Source organism: Anarrhichthys ocellatus, unplaced genomic scaffold (genome assembly GCF_004355925.1).
Source record: "Anarrhichthys ocellatus isolate YVR2014 unplaced genomic scaffold, GSC_Weel_1.0 scaffold157, whole genome shotgun sequence".
NCBI classification, from domain to species: Eukaryota; Metazoa; Chordata; class Actinopteri; order Perciformes; family Anarhichadidae; genus Anarrhichthys; species Anarrhichthys ocellatus.
In genome coordinates, this window is record NW_022280187.1 from 188,241 (window position 1) to 207,135 (window position 18,895).

At 40.1% G+C, this 18,895-nt stretch overlaps 1 protein-coding gene across 1 annotated transcript in view; it reads left to right on the forward strand.

The window, feature by feature from the left end:
- anpeplb (alanyl (membrane) aminopeptidase-like b) overlaps positions 1-18,895 on the forward strand; it is a 20,190-nt gene continuing 1,295 nt past the window's right edge. Inside the window, exons 1-19 of the mRNA XM_031877968.1 lie at positions 1-1,222; positions 2,863-3,005; positions 3,132-3,268; positions 3,625-3,745; positions 5,190-5,344; positions 6,000-6,113; positions 6,295-6,438; positions 6,563-6,628; positions 8,344-8,409; positions 8,541-8,689; positions 12,086-12,165; positions 12,578-12,711; positions 13,874-13,929; positions 14,071-14,218; positions 14,462-14,550; positions 14,958-15,068; positions 16,472-16,639; positions 16,796-16,936; positions 17,870-17,933. Coding sequence (XP_031733828.1) covers positions 618-1,222; positions 2,863-3,005; positions 3,132-3,268; positions 3,625-3,745; positions 5,190-5,344; positions 6,000-6,113; positions 6,295-6,438; positions 6,563-6,628; positions 8,344-8,409; positions 8,541-8,689; positions 12,086-12,165; positions 12,578-12,711; positions 13,874-13,929; positions 14,071-14,218; positions 14,462-14,550; positions 14,958-15,068; positions 16,472-16,639; positions 16,796-16,936; positions 17,870-17,933 — 2,691 coding nt within the window. The 5' untranslated portion in view covers positions 1-617. The remainder of the gene's footprint in view (positions 1,223-2,862; positions 3,006-3,131; positions 3,269-3,624; positions 3,746-5,189; positions 5,345-5,999; positions 6,114-6,294; positions 6,439-6,562; positions 6,629-8,343; positions 8,410-8,540; positions 8,690-12,085; positions 12,166-12,577; positions 12,712-13,873; positions 13,930-14,070; positions 14,219-14,461; positions 14,551-14,957; positions 15,069-16,471; positions 16,640-16,795; positions 16,937-17,869; positions 17,934-18,895) is intronic.

Below are 18,895 nucleotides of genomic sequence, written 5' to 3' on the forward strand. Positions count from 1 at the left end.
TCTTCCCTTCACATGCATCTTGTTGTGTTGGGAGTTTGTCAATCGCACAGAATCTGCGTTGATATGTGTCTTTGGAAGCCATGGTCTGGCCCCCTGAGGTTTTTCCTGGTAATCGAACCTTGGACAACTTCCGTACGATCCAGAGGGATGACGCTGATGTTCTCCTTCTGAAGGATTTCCTCCACCAGCTGCTCTTTTTTCCATTGAAGCTAGGGATTCCGATGTGTACTACAGTCATAGAAAGGTAGTGGGAGAGAGGGAGTGTGTGTGTGCAGTGTGAGGATAAAGTGTTCCTTGAGGTCTACCTAACCCCTGCATTAGCGGCAAGACCACAGTAACCTCCTCCAGATGTTTGCGAGCAGCATCTGACTGATTATTTACAACGAAGCCAATGAACGTCGCCCTCTCCGCACTAAAACGCTCACTCTTTGCTCCCTCGGCAAAGCCCGAGTTAATGCTTAATCTGAGCATAGGCCCTTAATTGTTGAGACCAAGCCCGGTTTATGGGAGGGAGGTTACTTGGATGTGAACAAACCAGAGGCACACAAGCTCTTCAGACTCATCTCTCACCAGTCAAGCAACGAGACCTTCAGGACTGACCACCGGAAGGAGCCATCATGCCGAAAGAATCCGCCATATCCAAGGCTTTTGCTGCCACTTTTGTCATCCTGACCGTCGCTGTCATCACCGGCATTGTCACCATGATCATTTTTTACACGACTGAGATCGCAACAATGAACCCGACGCCCCGTCCGACGTTCCCGTCCACCACCACCAGCTTGCCACCCGTTATACGGCTGCCGAAGAACCTCATACCCCAAAGCTACAAGATCTTACTCCAGCCTCGCCTCTACACCCGAATCACCGAGGTGGTGAATGTCACCAGTCCCAACCAGACGATGGTCTTCACCGGAAACTCCACCGTCAGCTTTCATTGTGTCCAGGGCACTCGCGCCATCTACCTCAACAGCATGGACCTGGCAGTTTCTGATCCGGTGGTAATGAACAAAGACACAAATGAGAGGATCGGTGTTTCTTCAGTCAAGAACCACGAAGACGAAAGCAACTTCCTGGAGATCCAATTGAATGATGCGTTAGCGGCAGGGGGGAACTACAGTTTGTTTCTGGCTTTCAAGGGACAAATAATAAATCTTTATGGGATGTTTGTAAGCACATATGTCGAAGGTTCCCCAGCTTATGAAGGCGATAAAAGCACAGAGAGGTAAGCAAAAACAATTATATGTTTAAAGCTGTTAAGTTTCCGTGTGTAGACTCTGTCAAACTTTTGAGGATTTACTTTTTTTTTTGAGAAAAAAAAAAGAACAATCCAGCCAGAGTTTCCTCCAGGAATCCATTAGGCACCAAATTTGAAAACTCCCAAAATGTACTCTTGGTGACTTTAAGATGCACCACATTTATATGCTGAAGATATTCTATTAATTAATCCACTTGTTGCGCTCTCAAGCAATGCCGCCATCACAGCAGAGTCAAAGTGCAACGGGTTTCATTCAAACTGAAAGAACATATAATGCTGTTGCCCACAAAAACATATATTCTTTCAGTTTAAGTGAAAACAGCATTAATCACTCTTCTCTGACATCCATAGAAGTTCTGTGTTATTATTATAATTATTCAGCTTTAGTTTTTTAGACTTAATTCATTAGACTATGACTATGAGATCAAGAAATCTCTGGATCCAATCCATCATTTCATTTTTCTGCAGTGTTACTGCAAGTTACTTAAAGATGCAATCATTTACTCATTATTATTATTATTATTATTATTATCATTATCTCTGTCGGAAGAGTATGCATTCAGTTGTGTGTGTGTGCCTGTATGTGCATCTTCAGTTTAGACTTGTATGTATGTATCTATAACTATAGCTTAGAACAGTGTTTTTCAACCTATTCTCAGCCGCGGCACATTTTTTACATTAAAAAGATCCCGCGGCACACCAACAACCAAAAACGTTACAAAATGACACCATTTAGCATAATACAGCATATATGCCAGGGGTGTCAAACTCAATCTCAGGGAGGGACACAATTAAAAATTGGGACTACGTTGAGGGCCAAACAGAGTCACCATTTAATAAACAGGATAGAAGGGATATTGGACAAAGTGCAAAAAGAATACATGTTTAGGTATAGGCTACATTATTTTATGCATATGTGCTATAGCCAGATGTTTGGCATTTTTTCTTGGCTGCCATTAATTCTGCGTGGATGTATTCATTTGCTTTCACTGCCAACGATGCTGGCTTACCTGTATGCTTGATATGTGCAAAAAATTTAACGTTGAACGTCACTTCCAGAAGAAGCACACAGCATTTGCTGAAAAGTGTCACGCTGGAGATGAGTGAAAAAGAGCGATTACTCAACTGCTGCAGCAAACTGAGCAGGTTTTTTTGATATTGTTATAACAGGTAAAATTGCAATAATTGTCTTTATTCTTGTTCTATATTTTCATAAATACAACAAACTATAGTTTTTGTATATATAATATCACTATATATAAAACTTTATAAGCTGTGATATCAAATAGCTTTTGCGGCTCCAGACAAATTTTATTTGGTGGACAATAGGGCGAAATGGCTCTTTGGATAGTAAAGGTTGCCGACCCCTGGTTTAGGCTATCATCTCATTTATTTACTGGAATGTATCTATTTGACATGACAGGCCTTTGTTTCCACCTGTATTTGAAAGACAGTGGCTATTCAATAAAGTCAATGCATTTAATCGTTAAGTAATTTATCTCTGGTTCTTTATGATATTCAAATTGCTTTGTCTTTTTTTGTATCCAGTGCTCCTGCAGTATTTACCTGATAAAGAAAGCTCCGACTGTCTTTATCTGTATTCATAGATTCCTCACCGCCACCCATTTGGAACCAATAGACGCCAGGAAAGTGTTTCCTTGTTTCGACGAGCCAGAAATGAAGGCAGAGTTTGTCGTAACAATCATCCACAGGAGAGACACGATAGCTCTAGGGAATGCGGATATTAGAGGTGAAATACGTACATTATACTGTAGCTCATGTCTCTTAAAAATGTCCCCTCAGGCAGTGTAACTGTAATCACAGAATAAAAGATGTCCTTCCTTATACTGATCTGTCTCGTCTCCCGCTCTCTCAGAATCCAATATTATCAACGACGACTGGAAAATCACTTTCTTTCATCCAACGCCGAAGATGTCAACGTACTTGTTTGCCTTCACGGTTTCAGAGTTCACGTCAACCAACTCCCCAACAGATGAGCGTGTAAATATTAAAGTATGTGTACTGTAGTTTTAAAATGATTCATGTAATTGCTTTTGGTATGGTGTTGAACTTGACTGGTATCACGAGAGACTTTGAATTTTCTTCAACAAACATTTAGATATTTGATCAAAAGTTACTCCTTCCAGTGGTTTTGGTAAAACATCTCTCAGCATCAACCAAAAATGTATTTTCATGTTTAATTGTTGGTTCTTTTTTTCTTTATTTTTTTTACGCATTTTAACCTTCTAAACGTCACCACCACAGATTTTTAATTGCGCTTAAATCAAGAAAATGTACAAGTACAAAACAGAAACATGTAGGAGAAGATCCTCTGTGCTTTATCTCACTGTTGTGTTTTGCCCATACAGACGTATGCACGTCCTGATGCCACTGCAGCAGGTCACACTCAGTATGCCGCCAACATCACCGGAAAGATTCTCAAGTTCTACGAGAGCCATTATGGAATTGATTATGAACAGAAAAAGCTAAGTAAGGCTTTGTCTAGATCTAATTTGGATGGATGTGTTGGTAGATGGTAAGTTAGCAAGAACATGTATACTATATCCCAATACTATATAATTTTTATAATATATATATATATTAGTGCTGGGCAAGTTAACGCGTTAATTTCGTGTTAACGCATTCATTAATTAACGCCGACAATTATTTTATCGCGCGTTAACGCATTTTAAAAATTTATTATTATTATTATTTTTTTTTTTTTTAATTGAAAGACAAGAGACAATACATAGACATAACAACAAGAGGATGACAATAACAGTGGGATAAAAGCCAGCAAACATCCTATAGTCAGTTGTGTGTGTGTGTGTGTGTGTGTGTATGTGTGTGTGTGTGTGTGTGTGTGTGTGTGTGTGTGTGTGTGTGTGTGTGAGAATGTGTGTGTGTATGTCCTTGAGCCTTTTGAGATGGGAAAAAAAAAATAATAATAATAATAAAACAACAAAAAAACAAAAAAAAAACAGGTAAGTATTTTTAATTTGTTATTATTGTAACAGACTGTCTCATGTTTATCGTTTTGTATTGGAGATATGATGTCCCTTCAGGGTTGCCGTAGAGAAAAGGCGACTTCCGCTTCTGGTCGAGTGGGGGGGGCAGAAATAAAGAGAGAAGCTCCAGCTGTTGCTCTCCCTGGAGACTACTGGACATCGCTGCGGTAAAGTCAGCAGACACTCAGATCTCCGTGGTCAACTCAGCAGACACTTACATTTTAGTGCACCTATATGCTGAAATTCACGGTAAACGCATTTAAACGGCACAGATCGGGAGCGAGCGAAGGACTTTGAAAGTTAGCGGAAACATTAACGTGAGACAACATCCGGTTTCTTCAGACGAACATCCGGCTTTCAGAATAAGATGCCAACAAAGTATGAATTATATTCACATTAAATATAAAACATGCTACCTGCATCTCGTGAACCAAATGTTATTGCCCTTTTGTTCATATAGCAGTACTTTTAAAATAAAAGTGCGCAATACACTACTTTTGAATTCATTATTGAACTTTGCCATAACAATGCGATTAATCGCGATTAATTGCAAAAAATCCATGCGATTAATCGCGATTAAATATTTTAATCATTGCCCAGCATTAATGTGTGTATATATATATATATATATATATGAGTACTACTGTGCAGAAAAAGGACTTGGTTGTGTTTATGCAGCAAAAGGACTTCCACAACAAAATAGGTTTCCCTCGACACGTAATTCACAATGCAGTTTCGTTGTGTGGGAACATCATTTTTAGGAGACAGGGCTGCTTCATTATATCAGCCTCTGCCGATATGATTAGTTCTACCTGCAGAGCAGCTCTGCTATTCTGAGGAAAGTCAGCTTGATACTTTTAGGTAGTGTAACAAACTATGTGCATATATCATTTGATCATTTGTCCATATCTGTATGATTCCTCCAGCTCAAATTGCAATGCCAGACTTAGCTGCTGAAGCGATGGAAAACTGGGGACTGATCACATACCAGGAGGGAAGCTTGCTCTACGAGGAGGGAGTGTCCTCACTGTTGCACAAGGAAGTGATCGCCTCTCTCATTGCACATGAACTGGCACACCAGGTCAGAGGGAAAAAAAACCTTAATGTTTGTTACCCTAATAAAAACAACAAAATATGACATGTACTACTGGATCAAGGCCTGTTCTCACTATTTCTAAGTATTATTTGATAAGAACACTCACTAAATGATGATAACATAAATCTTATAACATCCTGCAACATTTTAGTGTTACATGCATGGGTGGGTTATGAGACAATGAGTCCCTGATCACAGACATGCAAAGGGCCCCACCACCTCTCCTGCAGCAAGACACACAGACTTTATAGTTGTTAAGCCTCTTTTTGTTGTTGTTTTGTGTCACTCTGTAATTATTTTGGTATTTTTGTGGTTATTTTTTGTCAGTGGCTGTTTTGTCCTCTTTTCATCTTCTCATCATCCCTTTTTAGTTGTTTTGCTCCTTTTCATAGTCGTTGTGAGTCTCTACGTCTTTTTGCTGCTATTTGCATGTTTTTGTAGTTGTTTTGGTCTCTTTGTAGTCAATTTATGTTTCTTTGTGGTCATTTTTGAGTGTCTTCCTGGTTGGTACGTGTCTCTTTGAGTGACTATTTGTAAGTGAAGGTGACACTGCCCAGTAAAGTCATATTTTGTTGTCTAGTGAATCCTTGCAGGGTTATATGTTACCTCAACTATCCACATCTTCTGTTCTTGTTGACAGTGGTTTGGGAATCTGGTGACAATGAAATGGTGGAACGAAGTTTGGCTAAATGAGGGCTTTGCCACGTATGCATCATTCTTTGCAGTGGACCATGTGGAGCCTACATTCCAATTAGTAAGTTCAGTCCAAGCTTTCACTGCAGAATGAGGTCTGTTTTATTTTTATTTTCTGTTGCAAAGCTTTTTAATTTGCATGATCATTGAAAAATACACATGAAAAGGAAGCTTGAAGTAAGATGAACGCATCTTCATGCAGTCATGCAATATGGGCTCTTGGCTCTTTTTGTTTCACTCAGAAAGACGCACATATCATGAGCAACCTCCATGCTGCGTTTGAGCAGGACGCTCTGGCCTCGTCCCACCCTCTCAGTCCTCCGCAGGAAGACGTCCAGATGATTTTTGAGATTTATGAGATGTTTGATGCCATAACCTACTGTAAGGTAGAGTCAAATGAAACTATCAATGAATACATATATGATGTGGGTGTTTTATTTGCAGTCACTCATACCAGTGTACTATAAATATGAACCTATAACATGTATGTATTTGGTGTTCACTCTGCAGGGGGCGGCTGTGCTGAGAATGCTGGCAGACATCGTGACAGAAAGAGTTTTCACCAAAGGAATTAAAGTAAGTAACTAGTTGTCTTCCTCTGAGAAGATGCGCCCTCTTAAAAACTCTGTGGTTCACCATGCGACGTGACTCACCACATGGGTAGGAAAGCAAAATGCCATATCAAAATTCTCTAATTCAATGCCTTAATTGGCGGTCTGAAAACGGCTGCTTCAAACTCATAATCACTAAATCACAAAAACCCCTTATATAATATTGTGTAGGCATGGTTCACCTTCTTCAACACACATTTACTGAATGCAACACAGAGAAAAGCAAACAACAAAGGACTTCACTTTTACTTTTGGAGACTCTGCTCATGCTTTAAAAAGCTGTCAGTGCTGCATGGATTTTTTTTTATTGAGATGGATGAGTCGTGCTAGACATTGGCACACACAGTCTTCTGTAGCCACACTTCTTCCGAACATATGGTATTATGATTCTTTCGTGAGCCACAGAAAGTGTATTGATTGTTTCTGAGAAAGGGGAGTTTTGTGCGTGGATAAAGCATCCGTTCTTTGGGTTGTGTTTTCCCCCTGGAAAGAACACGGTGCAATAATTGATGTATTTGTGTTTGTTTTCTTATATCTTACAAAACAGAAAGAGCTATTGTTACTGTTGTCTTATATCTTGCGATCAGAGAGCGATATGACACGATCAGAAAGCGATATGAATACATGAATATGAGATATGAGTTTACAGATAATTACTATCCCTCTTCGACAATGTGGAGGTTGGTTTATGGCTTTTTGCTGATTACACTTCTTGCTTTTTCACAGTACATTTTGTTTGTACGCCGTCTGGTGTTTCAGAGAACAATTCGACAAACACCGGTCAGAGCATAAACGTCTTTGCATACTAGGAGGTTGCGCGGTGCCACACCCGATTATAAACAAAGCTTGAGAATCCAAACTGTGTGACGTCTTCTGTCTGTCTGTCTGTCTGTCTGTTCATTTAAAGAACACGTTTTGTGAAAATATATATATATATATATACAATTCAGGCTTTTATTCATAAAAGTATCACATCAGACTCCAAAAGTTACCCGGGCCACGGCACCCTAGATTCCCTGCTTCTGTCATCTATGCTAGCGCTAGCATGTTGCTCGTTTGTTAGTGGTTTTGCCATTAGCTTGCCAGCTACAGTAGTTTATTAACGAGCCTTGTACCATTAAGCTTCCAGCACATCCTGTGTCGGAAAGACAAGCGGATGAGTTTGGCTGTGTGTGGTTATGGTTTTTTTGTGTGTGGTGGCCGGGCCTTTAAGGAGTGTTCAGACTGGACTGAATTTGTGTCTATTCATTTACACAAAGATACATTCTATCCAGCTGGTAATCCAACACAAGCTCTCTTTCTATTTGGAGTGGTCATGTTGTTATTGTTGTTGTTGTTGTTATTGTTACATCCATCCAGAGAAAACAGGTTCACGATCCACAATTTAGTCCACTTGTAGTTTCCACCGTTTCAAGCAAAGGTAGCAGGCACATGCAGGACCGAGGAATGCTCCCCAGCAGATCTGGTCCATCAGCTGTTTCAGAAAATGAAAGAAAACCTGTTTTCAGCTAAACATTTGTTTCAACATAACATCTGCCGGAAGTTGTGTTTGGACTTTCCTCCAGCTCCCAACATCAATATTCTGAATGCAAACTTTCCTCCTGAAAATAATGACTTTGAACACAGGATGAAACTGTTAACTATAACCTCTCTCTGGATCTCTCTGTTTTTGTGTTACAGATGTACCTCTCGGACTTTAGCTATAAAAACACAGACCAGAACGACCTCTGGGAGTGTATTCAAAAGGTAAAGTGTACGATCGATTTTTACAAGCCAAATTTTTGTTGCTGATTGTAAGCATGATTTGTATGACAATGTCCATGTTGTTTATGGCATTTATGTCATGAAATATGAACTGATTTGTGCCATGTTTGCAGGCCGAGGTTGAGGACGGTGGTCACACCAACGTTGCCAAGGTGATGAACACCTGGACCAAACAAATTGGCTATCCTGTTATCACCATCAACACTACCAATGGAGAAGTCTACCAGAAGCACTTCCTGTTCAATCAATCTTTAGAATCTAGGTAGGTGCTACATGGACATTGTTCCAGTGTACACGGTAAGAGTCTCAGCTATTTGATTACACTCATTTACATTCCAGATAACATATGGATGAACACTGTCTTTACTTTATCTGGGAATCTGTTATAAAGTGTAAATCAGTACGTCTCCATCTCCACATCTCCATTTAGCATTAATGAAAACAATGGAAGAAATCAATACATCAATGGAAAGGAAGAATATTATGGTTGGGGCATTTATTGATTCGTAAAAGAGCTTTATTATTGTGCATTGTCCCTTATCAAATAAACCGATAAATCAATAAAAAATAGAATCGGCTCTGAAGTTTCCCTTCTAACACAGGTAGTACACATCAGAATGTGTCTTACACATCCGTGTAAGACACATTCTGATGTGTACTACCTGTGTCTTACACATCCGTGTAAGACACATTCTCACCTATGGAAAATACTCAGTTTGGTTTGGGCGAGGGGTGGCCCCTGGGTAGAGCAAGCAAGAGGCAGGAAATGACACAAAAACGCCGCTGCCACGTAGCCGGTTTGTAATTTGGTCATAAAAACCAAGACTCTTTCCATTCCTTAAATTTCTTCCTTAATTCCTTAAACTATGCAGTTAGATATTTTTATTGGCTTCTTTGTGTTGTTGTAGTGGTGGTGGCGTTAAGTCATGTGACAGTGTTGTAGTTAGTTTATAGCCTAACGTTCACTATTTACTTCTGGCAATTGCATTTACGCTTCATTTGTGAAGATTATCTCGCTGAACAAAACGTGCAAGTATCATGAATGTTTGTTTGCCAAGGAGCTTATTTTGTGCAATAATCCCAAATTCAATGGAAGAATCCCATTGGTTTGTTGTCAAGGGAACAATTGCGATGCTAATTTCTGGGTTTGCCCACAAAAATACGTCATCCCTGCAGCACTCTATTCGTCAGAATGGGGCCCAACCGGGCAAGCGCCCCTCCTGATCCCTCCGGACTATCCATTCTTGCATCAATACTTCTTCTTTACCCTCGGATGTTTTCCTCCGGTTTTACACCAGTCGCATGAAATGTCACCAACATGCCCACTCACTCACTTGTGGAGTCCCACAAGGGTTAGTAATGGGCCCTATACTTTTCATTTATATATAAAGCTGCACTAATCAATATTTTTTTAAATAAACAATGGATCAAATGACTATGTTTAATGTGAAAGATGTCACTCATATTTGTGAACCTATAGTGAATTATCACCCTACTCCGGGTGCAGTTTGCTTCAGCTCTACAGAGCTTTTTGGTGTCTTTCATTTCATTGTTTTTCAAGTGGCCCCAAAAAAAATCTATTAATGTAGGTTTAACAATACTGTTGTATTGTAATGTAATAAACATCGAACAAAAACTTCGGAAATTAGTGTTTGGTAGATTATTTCTCTGGTGTAACAATTCTTCTTGGCAATAAATGTTATACCGTTGGAAAGCCTGTTTATTGTTTCAAACGGTGCCCCAATTGTAAGGAACATGCATTTGTGGGATGAGCAGCACAGCTGAGTATGTGGGTTGAGCAGCACAGCTGAGTATGTGGGTTGTGCCCATGAAAAATTTGCCAAATCTTCTCTGCCAATGCCAAACAGCTTATTCTGCTGTTGCCATCGACTCTTGTTTGGTGTTGTTTGGTGGATTGGATGATTGAAGTCTATCAGTAACAAGGAAGAAACAAGACATATTGGCAATTTTACAATTTATTCATTTAACAAACAGGAGCCTCAGTAGCATGTGGAAGAACCATACACAGCCACAACAGCCTGGCACCTCCTCCTCATGCTGGTCAGCAGCCTGGTCACACACTGCTGTGGGATGGCATTCCACTCCTCAAGCAGGATTAGTCGCAAGTCAGCCAACGTGGTTGTGTTGGTCACTCTAGCACGAACAGCTGGTCCCACAAGTGTTCAATTGGGTTGAGGTGAGGACCATTCCATCCTCTCTACTCCCAAATTCTGGAGGTAGTCTCTGATAAACCCCGCTCTGTGGGGGCGAAGGTCTTCATCTTAGAGGATGGAGTTCGGTCCCAGACTGTGGAGAAATGGGATTGCCACTGGTTGCAGAATCTCATCTCGATATCTCTGCATTGAGATTGCCTCCAATGAAGACAAGCCTCATTTTTCCAGTGATGGAGATGCCGCCCCACACCATCACACTGCCTCCACCAAAAGGTGTTACTCTATCAGTGCAGCGATCAGCATAGCGCTCTCCCCGTCTTCTCCACACTTTGACCCTACGATCCAACTTCCTTAGGCAGAATCTGGACTCATCGCTGAACATAACGTTCCTCCACATGTTCAGGCAGAGAAGATTTGGCAAAATATTCATGGCCGCAACCCACATACTCAGCTGTGCTGCTCATCCCAGAAATGCATGATCCTTACAAATGGGGCACCATTTAAAAGGTAAATAAACAGGCTTTCCAACGGTATACAATTTATTGCCAAGAAGCATTGTTACAACAGAGAAATAATCTACCAAACACTAATTTCCAAACTTTTTGTTCGATGTTTATATTCATATTATTGATTACACAGCTCAAAACTTGTTTGTGGTCACCAAGAGACACCAGGATGAAGGATACTGTCAAAGTTCACCTTCCATTTGCAGATAGTTTAGATGGCGTTGGCCTGTATTCGTGATTTGTGAGCTAATGCAGTAATGCAGTATAGCAGGAAACTTGTCCAAAACTGGTTCCAAAATAATGACTCCCTCTTTCGGTATTAATGTGAATTTAACATCTTGAGTGTGAGTGCCTCTCAGTTGGTCTTGGCTTAAAGAAGATGACATTCACTATCTTTCCGAAGGCCAAAGTTGGATCATAAATCTGTCCTCTAGTGACTTTATCACTTCACAATGTAGAACTCCCTCTGAGAATAGTTGTCATCAAATACTGAAAGAGTCAGGTTCCTGTGTGTGTGTTGGCAAAATATGGTACGTTATTGCATCAATGGCACCTTATTCACCAAGTATTTCTCTGCCAGGGCCTGCATGAAATCACTGCAGCTGATTACAGTAAATTATGCCTCTGGCCATGTGGAGTCTTTTGAAACAATGTGTTGTAACTATGCGCTCCACAACACTGCAATGGTGAGTTGCACCATAATTTAACCTGACGCAGCTGCTCTGGCCAGACCCAGAACATAACAGCTCAGGACACTGGCATAATGGCGTTGTAGATATCTGCTTATCATACTGGAGATTCAATTTCATGCTCCATTTAGAGATCATCGTGTCACCTTTTCCAAAAAATGCTTCTTTTTATATCGTTATTTGGACTCTTCGTTGCTCAATGTTTAAAAGCTGAATACTCATTTCCTGGAAAATAAGCTTCTGGTACTCATTTTACCTTGTTTTTTTCTATTGTTTTCTGCCTGTTTAGTCTTTGGTGGTACGTCCCAATCAGAGTCATGTCAAATACACCCAAATCTTCTCCTGTCTGGTTGGATTCCAGTGATACAGGTAAGTGAATGCACCACAGAGAAACTTGGAATAAAAACCTTGTTTCTCTTAGAACCCAATTTTTAACAGCTTTGTTTTGACAAACAGAGGACTAGATAGAAAAACTTTGAACATCTTAACGAAGCTATGTGATGGTCTTGGATTAGATACAAGTCAGACAGAACAGAGAACAGATCACCATAGACACAAGATGACCTTCCCTGTTTTGTTTTTTATTTGTATTTATACTGGGCCATTGTGAGGGCGACTGTGGTTCAGTGGTAGAGCGGCTCGTCCTTTCGACACTTAACCCCGAATTGCTCCCGTAGGCTGTTCCTGCCGTGTATGAATGGGTATGAATGGGTGAATAAGCACTTTGAGTGATCGGAGTACAAGTCCATTTACCATTTATGATATTTGCCTTTATTTTCAGTAAAGAAAGATGAATTCATCTCTAAGAGTGGAGAGTGGATCCTGGCAAACGTCAACTGTGCTGGATACTACAGAGTCAATTACAACCCAGAGAACTGGGAACGCCTCCTGACTCAGATGGAGACAAACCCACATGTGAGCACTGAGCCAAAAAAAATGAGTGAGCAAATCACAGAGTTGAGCAGAAACAAGCCTCCTTTTACTAGACAACTGGTTTCCCCTGAAAGCTTCACCCTGAAGTTCTTGAAGATTGGCAGATTAAATTAAATCTTGGCTCATTTATCCCAATCTAGACTGTCAACTGGTTGTTAATATAGTCTTTCGCAAGATAAATGTTAACCTCAATTTCTTGAACTTGAATCTATTACACAATGGGTGTACTGGGGATGGATACTTATATTAACCATGTCATCAGCATCTGTTTAGTGAAAATATGATATGTCCAGGGATGATAATGTTGTTGAACTGGTTGGTCCAGACTACTACCAACTGTTAGATGGATTGCCATGAAATTTTGTACAGACATTCATAGTTCCCAGAGGATAGATTCCAATGACTTTCTTGATCCCCTCACTTTTCATCTAGTGCAACCAGCACCTCAAAAGTAATTCATATATACAGTATTTACTCAAGTTATTACAATTCACATAGGGAACAAGAATGTCAGTACCAAATTTCACAGAAAAACCCTCCGGTCGTTGGAGTCAAAACAAGTCTTTAGGACTCATCTGCTGGGGACCATAAATGTCAAACAACAAATAGTTTTGTGGCCATCCATAAATTCAATGTTGAGATATTTCTCTGGATAAGTAAAAACTTTGACCTGCTGGTGGTTCTAGATGGAAAGTTCGGTGATCAATACAGTCACTATGAAGCATCCCAGGAACATGAATATCAACAAAATGTCATGGCAAGCCATCAAAGAGTCTGGATCAAACCGACCAGCAGTCATTGTCATCACCTTGAGCCATTGTGTTGGCACAACTACAAAAAAAACCACTTGGATTATATTGTAGCTTCAGACAGACCTCTTAGAAACCACTAATATGGGAACATAGCTTAAACTGTAAGAAATGATCATACTGTTGGGGCTATATTTGACTTTGAAAACGTTAACATTCAATGTAATAAACAGAGAATTCTTTGGTTCCTATTCTTATTTGGCATTTTTACTATGCTTTAACAAGTTATATTATCCTACTCTTATGCTGCTGTTGGTAGAATGACTGAGTACAGTTGTAGATGTCTTTGTAAACTGAAATGTCAACTGTCCCTCATCTTACACTCTTTTTTTTAGCAAATCCCACTGATGAACAGAGGGCAGCTTGTTGATGATGCATTTAACTTTGCAAGGTAATGACTTCTATTCAGTTGACTGCTACAAGTCAATGTTCTGTGGGTTAAGTGTGTTGTGAAAAAACATGGCTGAAAAGAGGTCATGCCAGGGGCTCCTTTGCCTCTTTGATCTTACCAAATTGAATCTGTTTTCCTCAGGGCCAAACTCGTCGAAGTGACCCTGGCCCTGAATTCAACGCGCTTCCTTCGGAATGAGAAAGAGTTTATTCCCTGGGAGTCAACAGTCAGGAACCTTGAGTACTTTGTCCTCATGTTTGACCGCTCCGAGGTGTACGGACCCATGCAGGCATGTGCCATTAAAACCTCCTTTTTAAACTCGTGGTATTCAAAATGAAAAATGTATCTTGCTTTGCTACTAACTAAATTGACCTGTACTGGATGGAGAGACTGGATTTAACAAACTTAATGTGATGGCCTGCTGCCATTGTGGTTGTTCATCCCTCATCAATAAACAGATGTGCAGTAAAAAGAGTAATGTATTGCTGCGTGTGTTCCTGTAACTCTGTTCTAAAGCTGTCTCTTCCTGCAGGCGTACCTCTGCGAACAGGTTAAGGGCCTGTATAACTTCTTGAGGAACGACACAGACAATTCCCAAGTCCCAAAGAATCACTCCTTACAGTAAGAAAAGATGCCCTCTGTTAATCTTAAACAGGTTTACACCTGTTTGCAGTTTACAGTTCAACAAAGTCTCAGTCCAGTACTAAAAGTGTGAGTTTGCATTGTTAACTTACATCATCAGTTATACACACGCTAGTCACGACTTTTTGCTAACGGCTGAATGGGCGTCCATCTCATCTGAAATGATGAGATGGAGTCCATCCATGATTGCTCTTCCCCAAATGATGCTGTATTTCATTCTTGACATGGGAGACAGTAGTTTGACAAAATATATATCAAGACAAGGTTTTTTTATAAAGCGTTGAATGGCATTTCTGTTTCCTTCAAAACACATTACATTATTATATTTGCCATAATTTGATACGTATACACTTATTATATAAAATTGAATTGTGCTTTCTTCCAAGGTACAGCCAGATCACCGCCATAGAGGTGGCGTGTTCCAATGGACTCCCAGAATGCTTAGTGATGGCTACGAAGATGTTTGCGAACTGGATGAACACCAACAGCACTAACAAGTACGGACACTACTGAATAAGTATTTTTTATTTGGAATTTGAAAATTACATTCTACTTCATACCTTCGGAATAAAATGGTCTCACTGTAATAGCTTTCATTATGTTCTGTGGCTTTACTCTCCAGCAATGATTTAGTGAAGGTAGGTGTCATTTAATCCCTTTCTTGTGTTGATTCTCGGTGGCTGTTGTTACCCCTCTGCATTGTGGTTCTTATCTTTAAAGCTGCACTTGACAGGGTGTTAACACGAACATGCACTCTATTTCCCAAACTGACCATGCAACACATGATCCTATTCCTACTAAATGAGGAAGTAAAACAAAACCTCCCTCCCTCTACACATACTTTCTAGCCTTTTGTAATACATGTGCAACTTTAAAGTAGAGAGACATCCGACCTCATGCGACCTCATGCAAGAACATTTTAGTATTATTATTTTAACTTTCTCTTCCTTTGCTTTCGTACAATGGGCTCATTACGAGTGAGCCCCGTCACATTCAGCAAACGCTACTAACTGTAAATGACCAGTGTAAACATGATGAATACACCCGTGCATAAATGAGCGTGCATTCGTGAGAAATGTAAATTAGCATGATTAACGCCCCAATAATACTGTAAAAGGCTATGCGTCCTGCCCCATATGCCCTCCATATGTCCTCTATTGAAGAATGACAAACTTTGCTTTATGTATGTCTGAAAGCATTCAGACATCCATAAAGCAAAGTTTGTCATTTTTAAGTCAGCAGCAGAATTAAGAGACCTGCAGAAGACGAGGAACAGGGACAAATGACGAGTGCTGTTAATGCCGAGTCATCTGAAGGTTTACTGCCACTGAAATAAAGAAGAAATGGTTCCATATGAAAAACATCGCCACAGCAAGGCCCTCGATGACTGCAATGGAACAAATCATTCAAGATGTTCGTATTGATATTGTAGTGTTATACAATATACGTATCAATAGCTAATTTAAATTAATGGTGATATTGTTAGGCTATAAGAACAAATTGTGTTATTTATATAGGGTTTTCAAACTCAAAATTTCTTCAAAGTAATGAAATATAAAATCCACTCATGAAAACAGCAGACTAATGTCACAGCCTACAAGAGGTCTGGACCAATCGTAAACTGTGTTCATACCAAAGAGAATATTCAAAATGCGAGACAATTGTTAAAACGTTCTCCTGAATCACGATACAGGCCACTTAAGAACCAATCTGTTCATAGTATTGCTTCTTGCATGAGACCCATTGAATCTTCATTAAACGTGTATACTGTGTGCGCTCCCTACATGCACACATACATGTATGGAAGTGTGTTAACACATTGGCACCTGCCCGAGGAGACGAAATGAGACGGTCCTCTGATTTAGGAAAAAATAACCGTGCGTGTGTGTGTGTGATTCAGAATCCACCCCAATCTGCGCTCCGTGATCTACTGCCAAGCTGTGGCCGCTGGCGGGAGGGAAGAGTGGGAGTTTGCCTGGAACAAGTTTCAGAACTCCAGTGACACCTCAGAGAAGGACCAGCTCCGGCAGGCTCTGTCTTGCACCAAGAAGATCTGGCTGCTCAACAGGTGAAACGTCAAGCCCCTGATGTGTCACATGCAGGATTGTGTTACTGTTATTTTGACCGTGTGCATAATAAGTGCTGTCTGTATGGACACACCTGTGATAAGGTGAATCCCAGCCACACTGTTTTTATGAAGTGAAGATTCTTCCTTATCCTGTAGATACCTGGAATACACTTTGAACCCTGAGAAGATTCGTCTGATGGATGTTGCTTCCACTATTAACTACATAGCTAAGAACGTGGCGGGGCAGGCGCTGGCCTGGAACTTTATCAGAGCACACTGGGAGTACGTCTCGCAGGGGTAGGTTGCTATTTGGACTCTATCACCTGCCTCTTATCACTCTCATTTTAGCTCTCTACTAACTACTGAGAAAAATATGTGGCTCTTTTGTGGCTAAATGCTCCACTGTGTTCACCAGCGAGTGCTGACGCTGTCTGTTTGCTGTTTGGTGCTAAGCAGGTTGTGTATAGTGGGTACAGTTTGTCCCAAACAATGAGCTAAACAAGGTTAAAAGACTCTATAAAGAAGAGGAGAACTTAAAAGTTGTGATAATATTCTGTGGGTCAGTAATTTGTCCATCTCAGCAAAGAGATATCTGCCAGTGAATGCAGAATCTGTAGACGGATTGTAGTACGAGTAGTTTACATCATGATCTGAACCGATGTCCAGTCAAGTCACTTGAAAAACAGATACTGCCATAAAAGTTCAGACTATAATAAACAGGGACTATAATAATCATCGAGTACAAAGGTCTTGTTATTCAATCAGTGCTTATCATTAACCTCTTTCATAAAGTCCCCGCTGATTGTGATGTTACCAGGAAGCTAACGTGATGTGTATCAAATTTTAAACACACATAGCAGACCAGGTTTAATTTCATAAGCACACAGGGACACAGGAGATTGATTTAAATCAAGTAATCAGCAGGCAAGTAAAATTCTCTTTTAATAAATAGGCATTTGGACATCAGTATGAATCATTTCCTCAAATTTCTTTCAGAATATAATCCAGTTTATACTTGTTTAGTGCATTATATACACCTAGCTAAAATGAATGCAGTCTAATAAAGTCTGCCTTCATAAAGGCTGTGATGTTTAGCTTGTGTTGAAACTGTTTAAGAGACGTGTTGACTCAACTTTTGTGGTCTTCTTAGAGTCTTGGTTTCGTTGTGTTGTTGAACTGCACTACACTAAAAACTGTCTCTTATATTGTGTCCACCCTGCCTGTCTCCAGTAACGCAGTTATGCTGATTGAGGGTGTGACCAGAAGGTTCTCCACCCAATTTGAACTGGACGAGGTAATGTTTATGGATGTTTTTATTATGTCAAAATGATAATAGGACCATGCAGTGACGTCAAGGGGAGACTCTGCTTTCCAGTCACGCACCAATAATTTATTATAACCAATGAGTGAGTTGATAAGCCCTGATCTTATCAGAAGTCTCTCTGTCATCGTGAGTTATATGGGTGACAGCATGTTAGTTTTACCTCTGAGACAAACCCCAAACTTCTCACACTTACGCCATTTCTAATCTATAGTTTAAAGGGACTATATTAATCGGCAGATTAATTCACATTTGGTTCTCGAGGATATAGACTGCAAATTGGATTTCAAAGCTGTAAAGGGTCCTATTGCATTATATATTTGATTTATGTTTGTATTTTGAAAAGCATTAACATAGCAATCTGTTCTCACATGGCATATATGCACTTACCATTCACAATTCTTGTCAGTTTTGATAGTGACTAGATTGAAAAAAAGCAGATTTCTCAAATGAAAATTGTCGCTGGCTGGTTTAATCAGCTTTAGCTAGCTAGCTAATTAAGATAACATTAATTCTGGCTCGCTGTCGTGCTAAAAGACTGAGGCTAAAACTACATGTCCCAATCATAGGCTGAATTATAAAGATGGATGAATGGAAGCCAAAACATCTTGGTTGCCCCTGGTGCTTGGCGGAAATATAGCTCATAAGTCCCGCCCCCATCCACGTTAGCGACTGGGACATGGGCCAAACTAAATAGCTAATGTGCACGTCAAATACATTTTTCTCATAGATGGTTTCTGTCATTTCAGGTATTTCTTATCTTATCTGATGTTTGTTCAAGTTTTAATTAGTTATTAGATGCTAGAAAGAAGAAGAAGAGGCTGTGACATCATGATTGACAGCTGCTCTGACTGAAATAGCTAGTTACGGAGCCCGAGGCTTTGACATTGTACGAGAAAGGAGATGTAACTTTCACTTTCCATACCCGTCAAGGG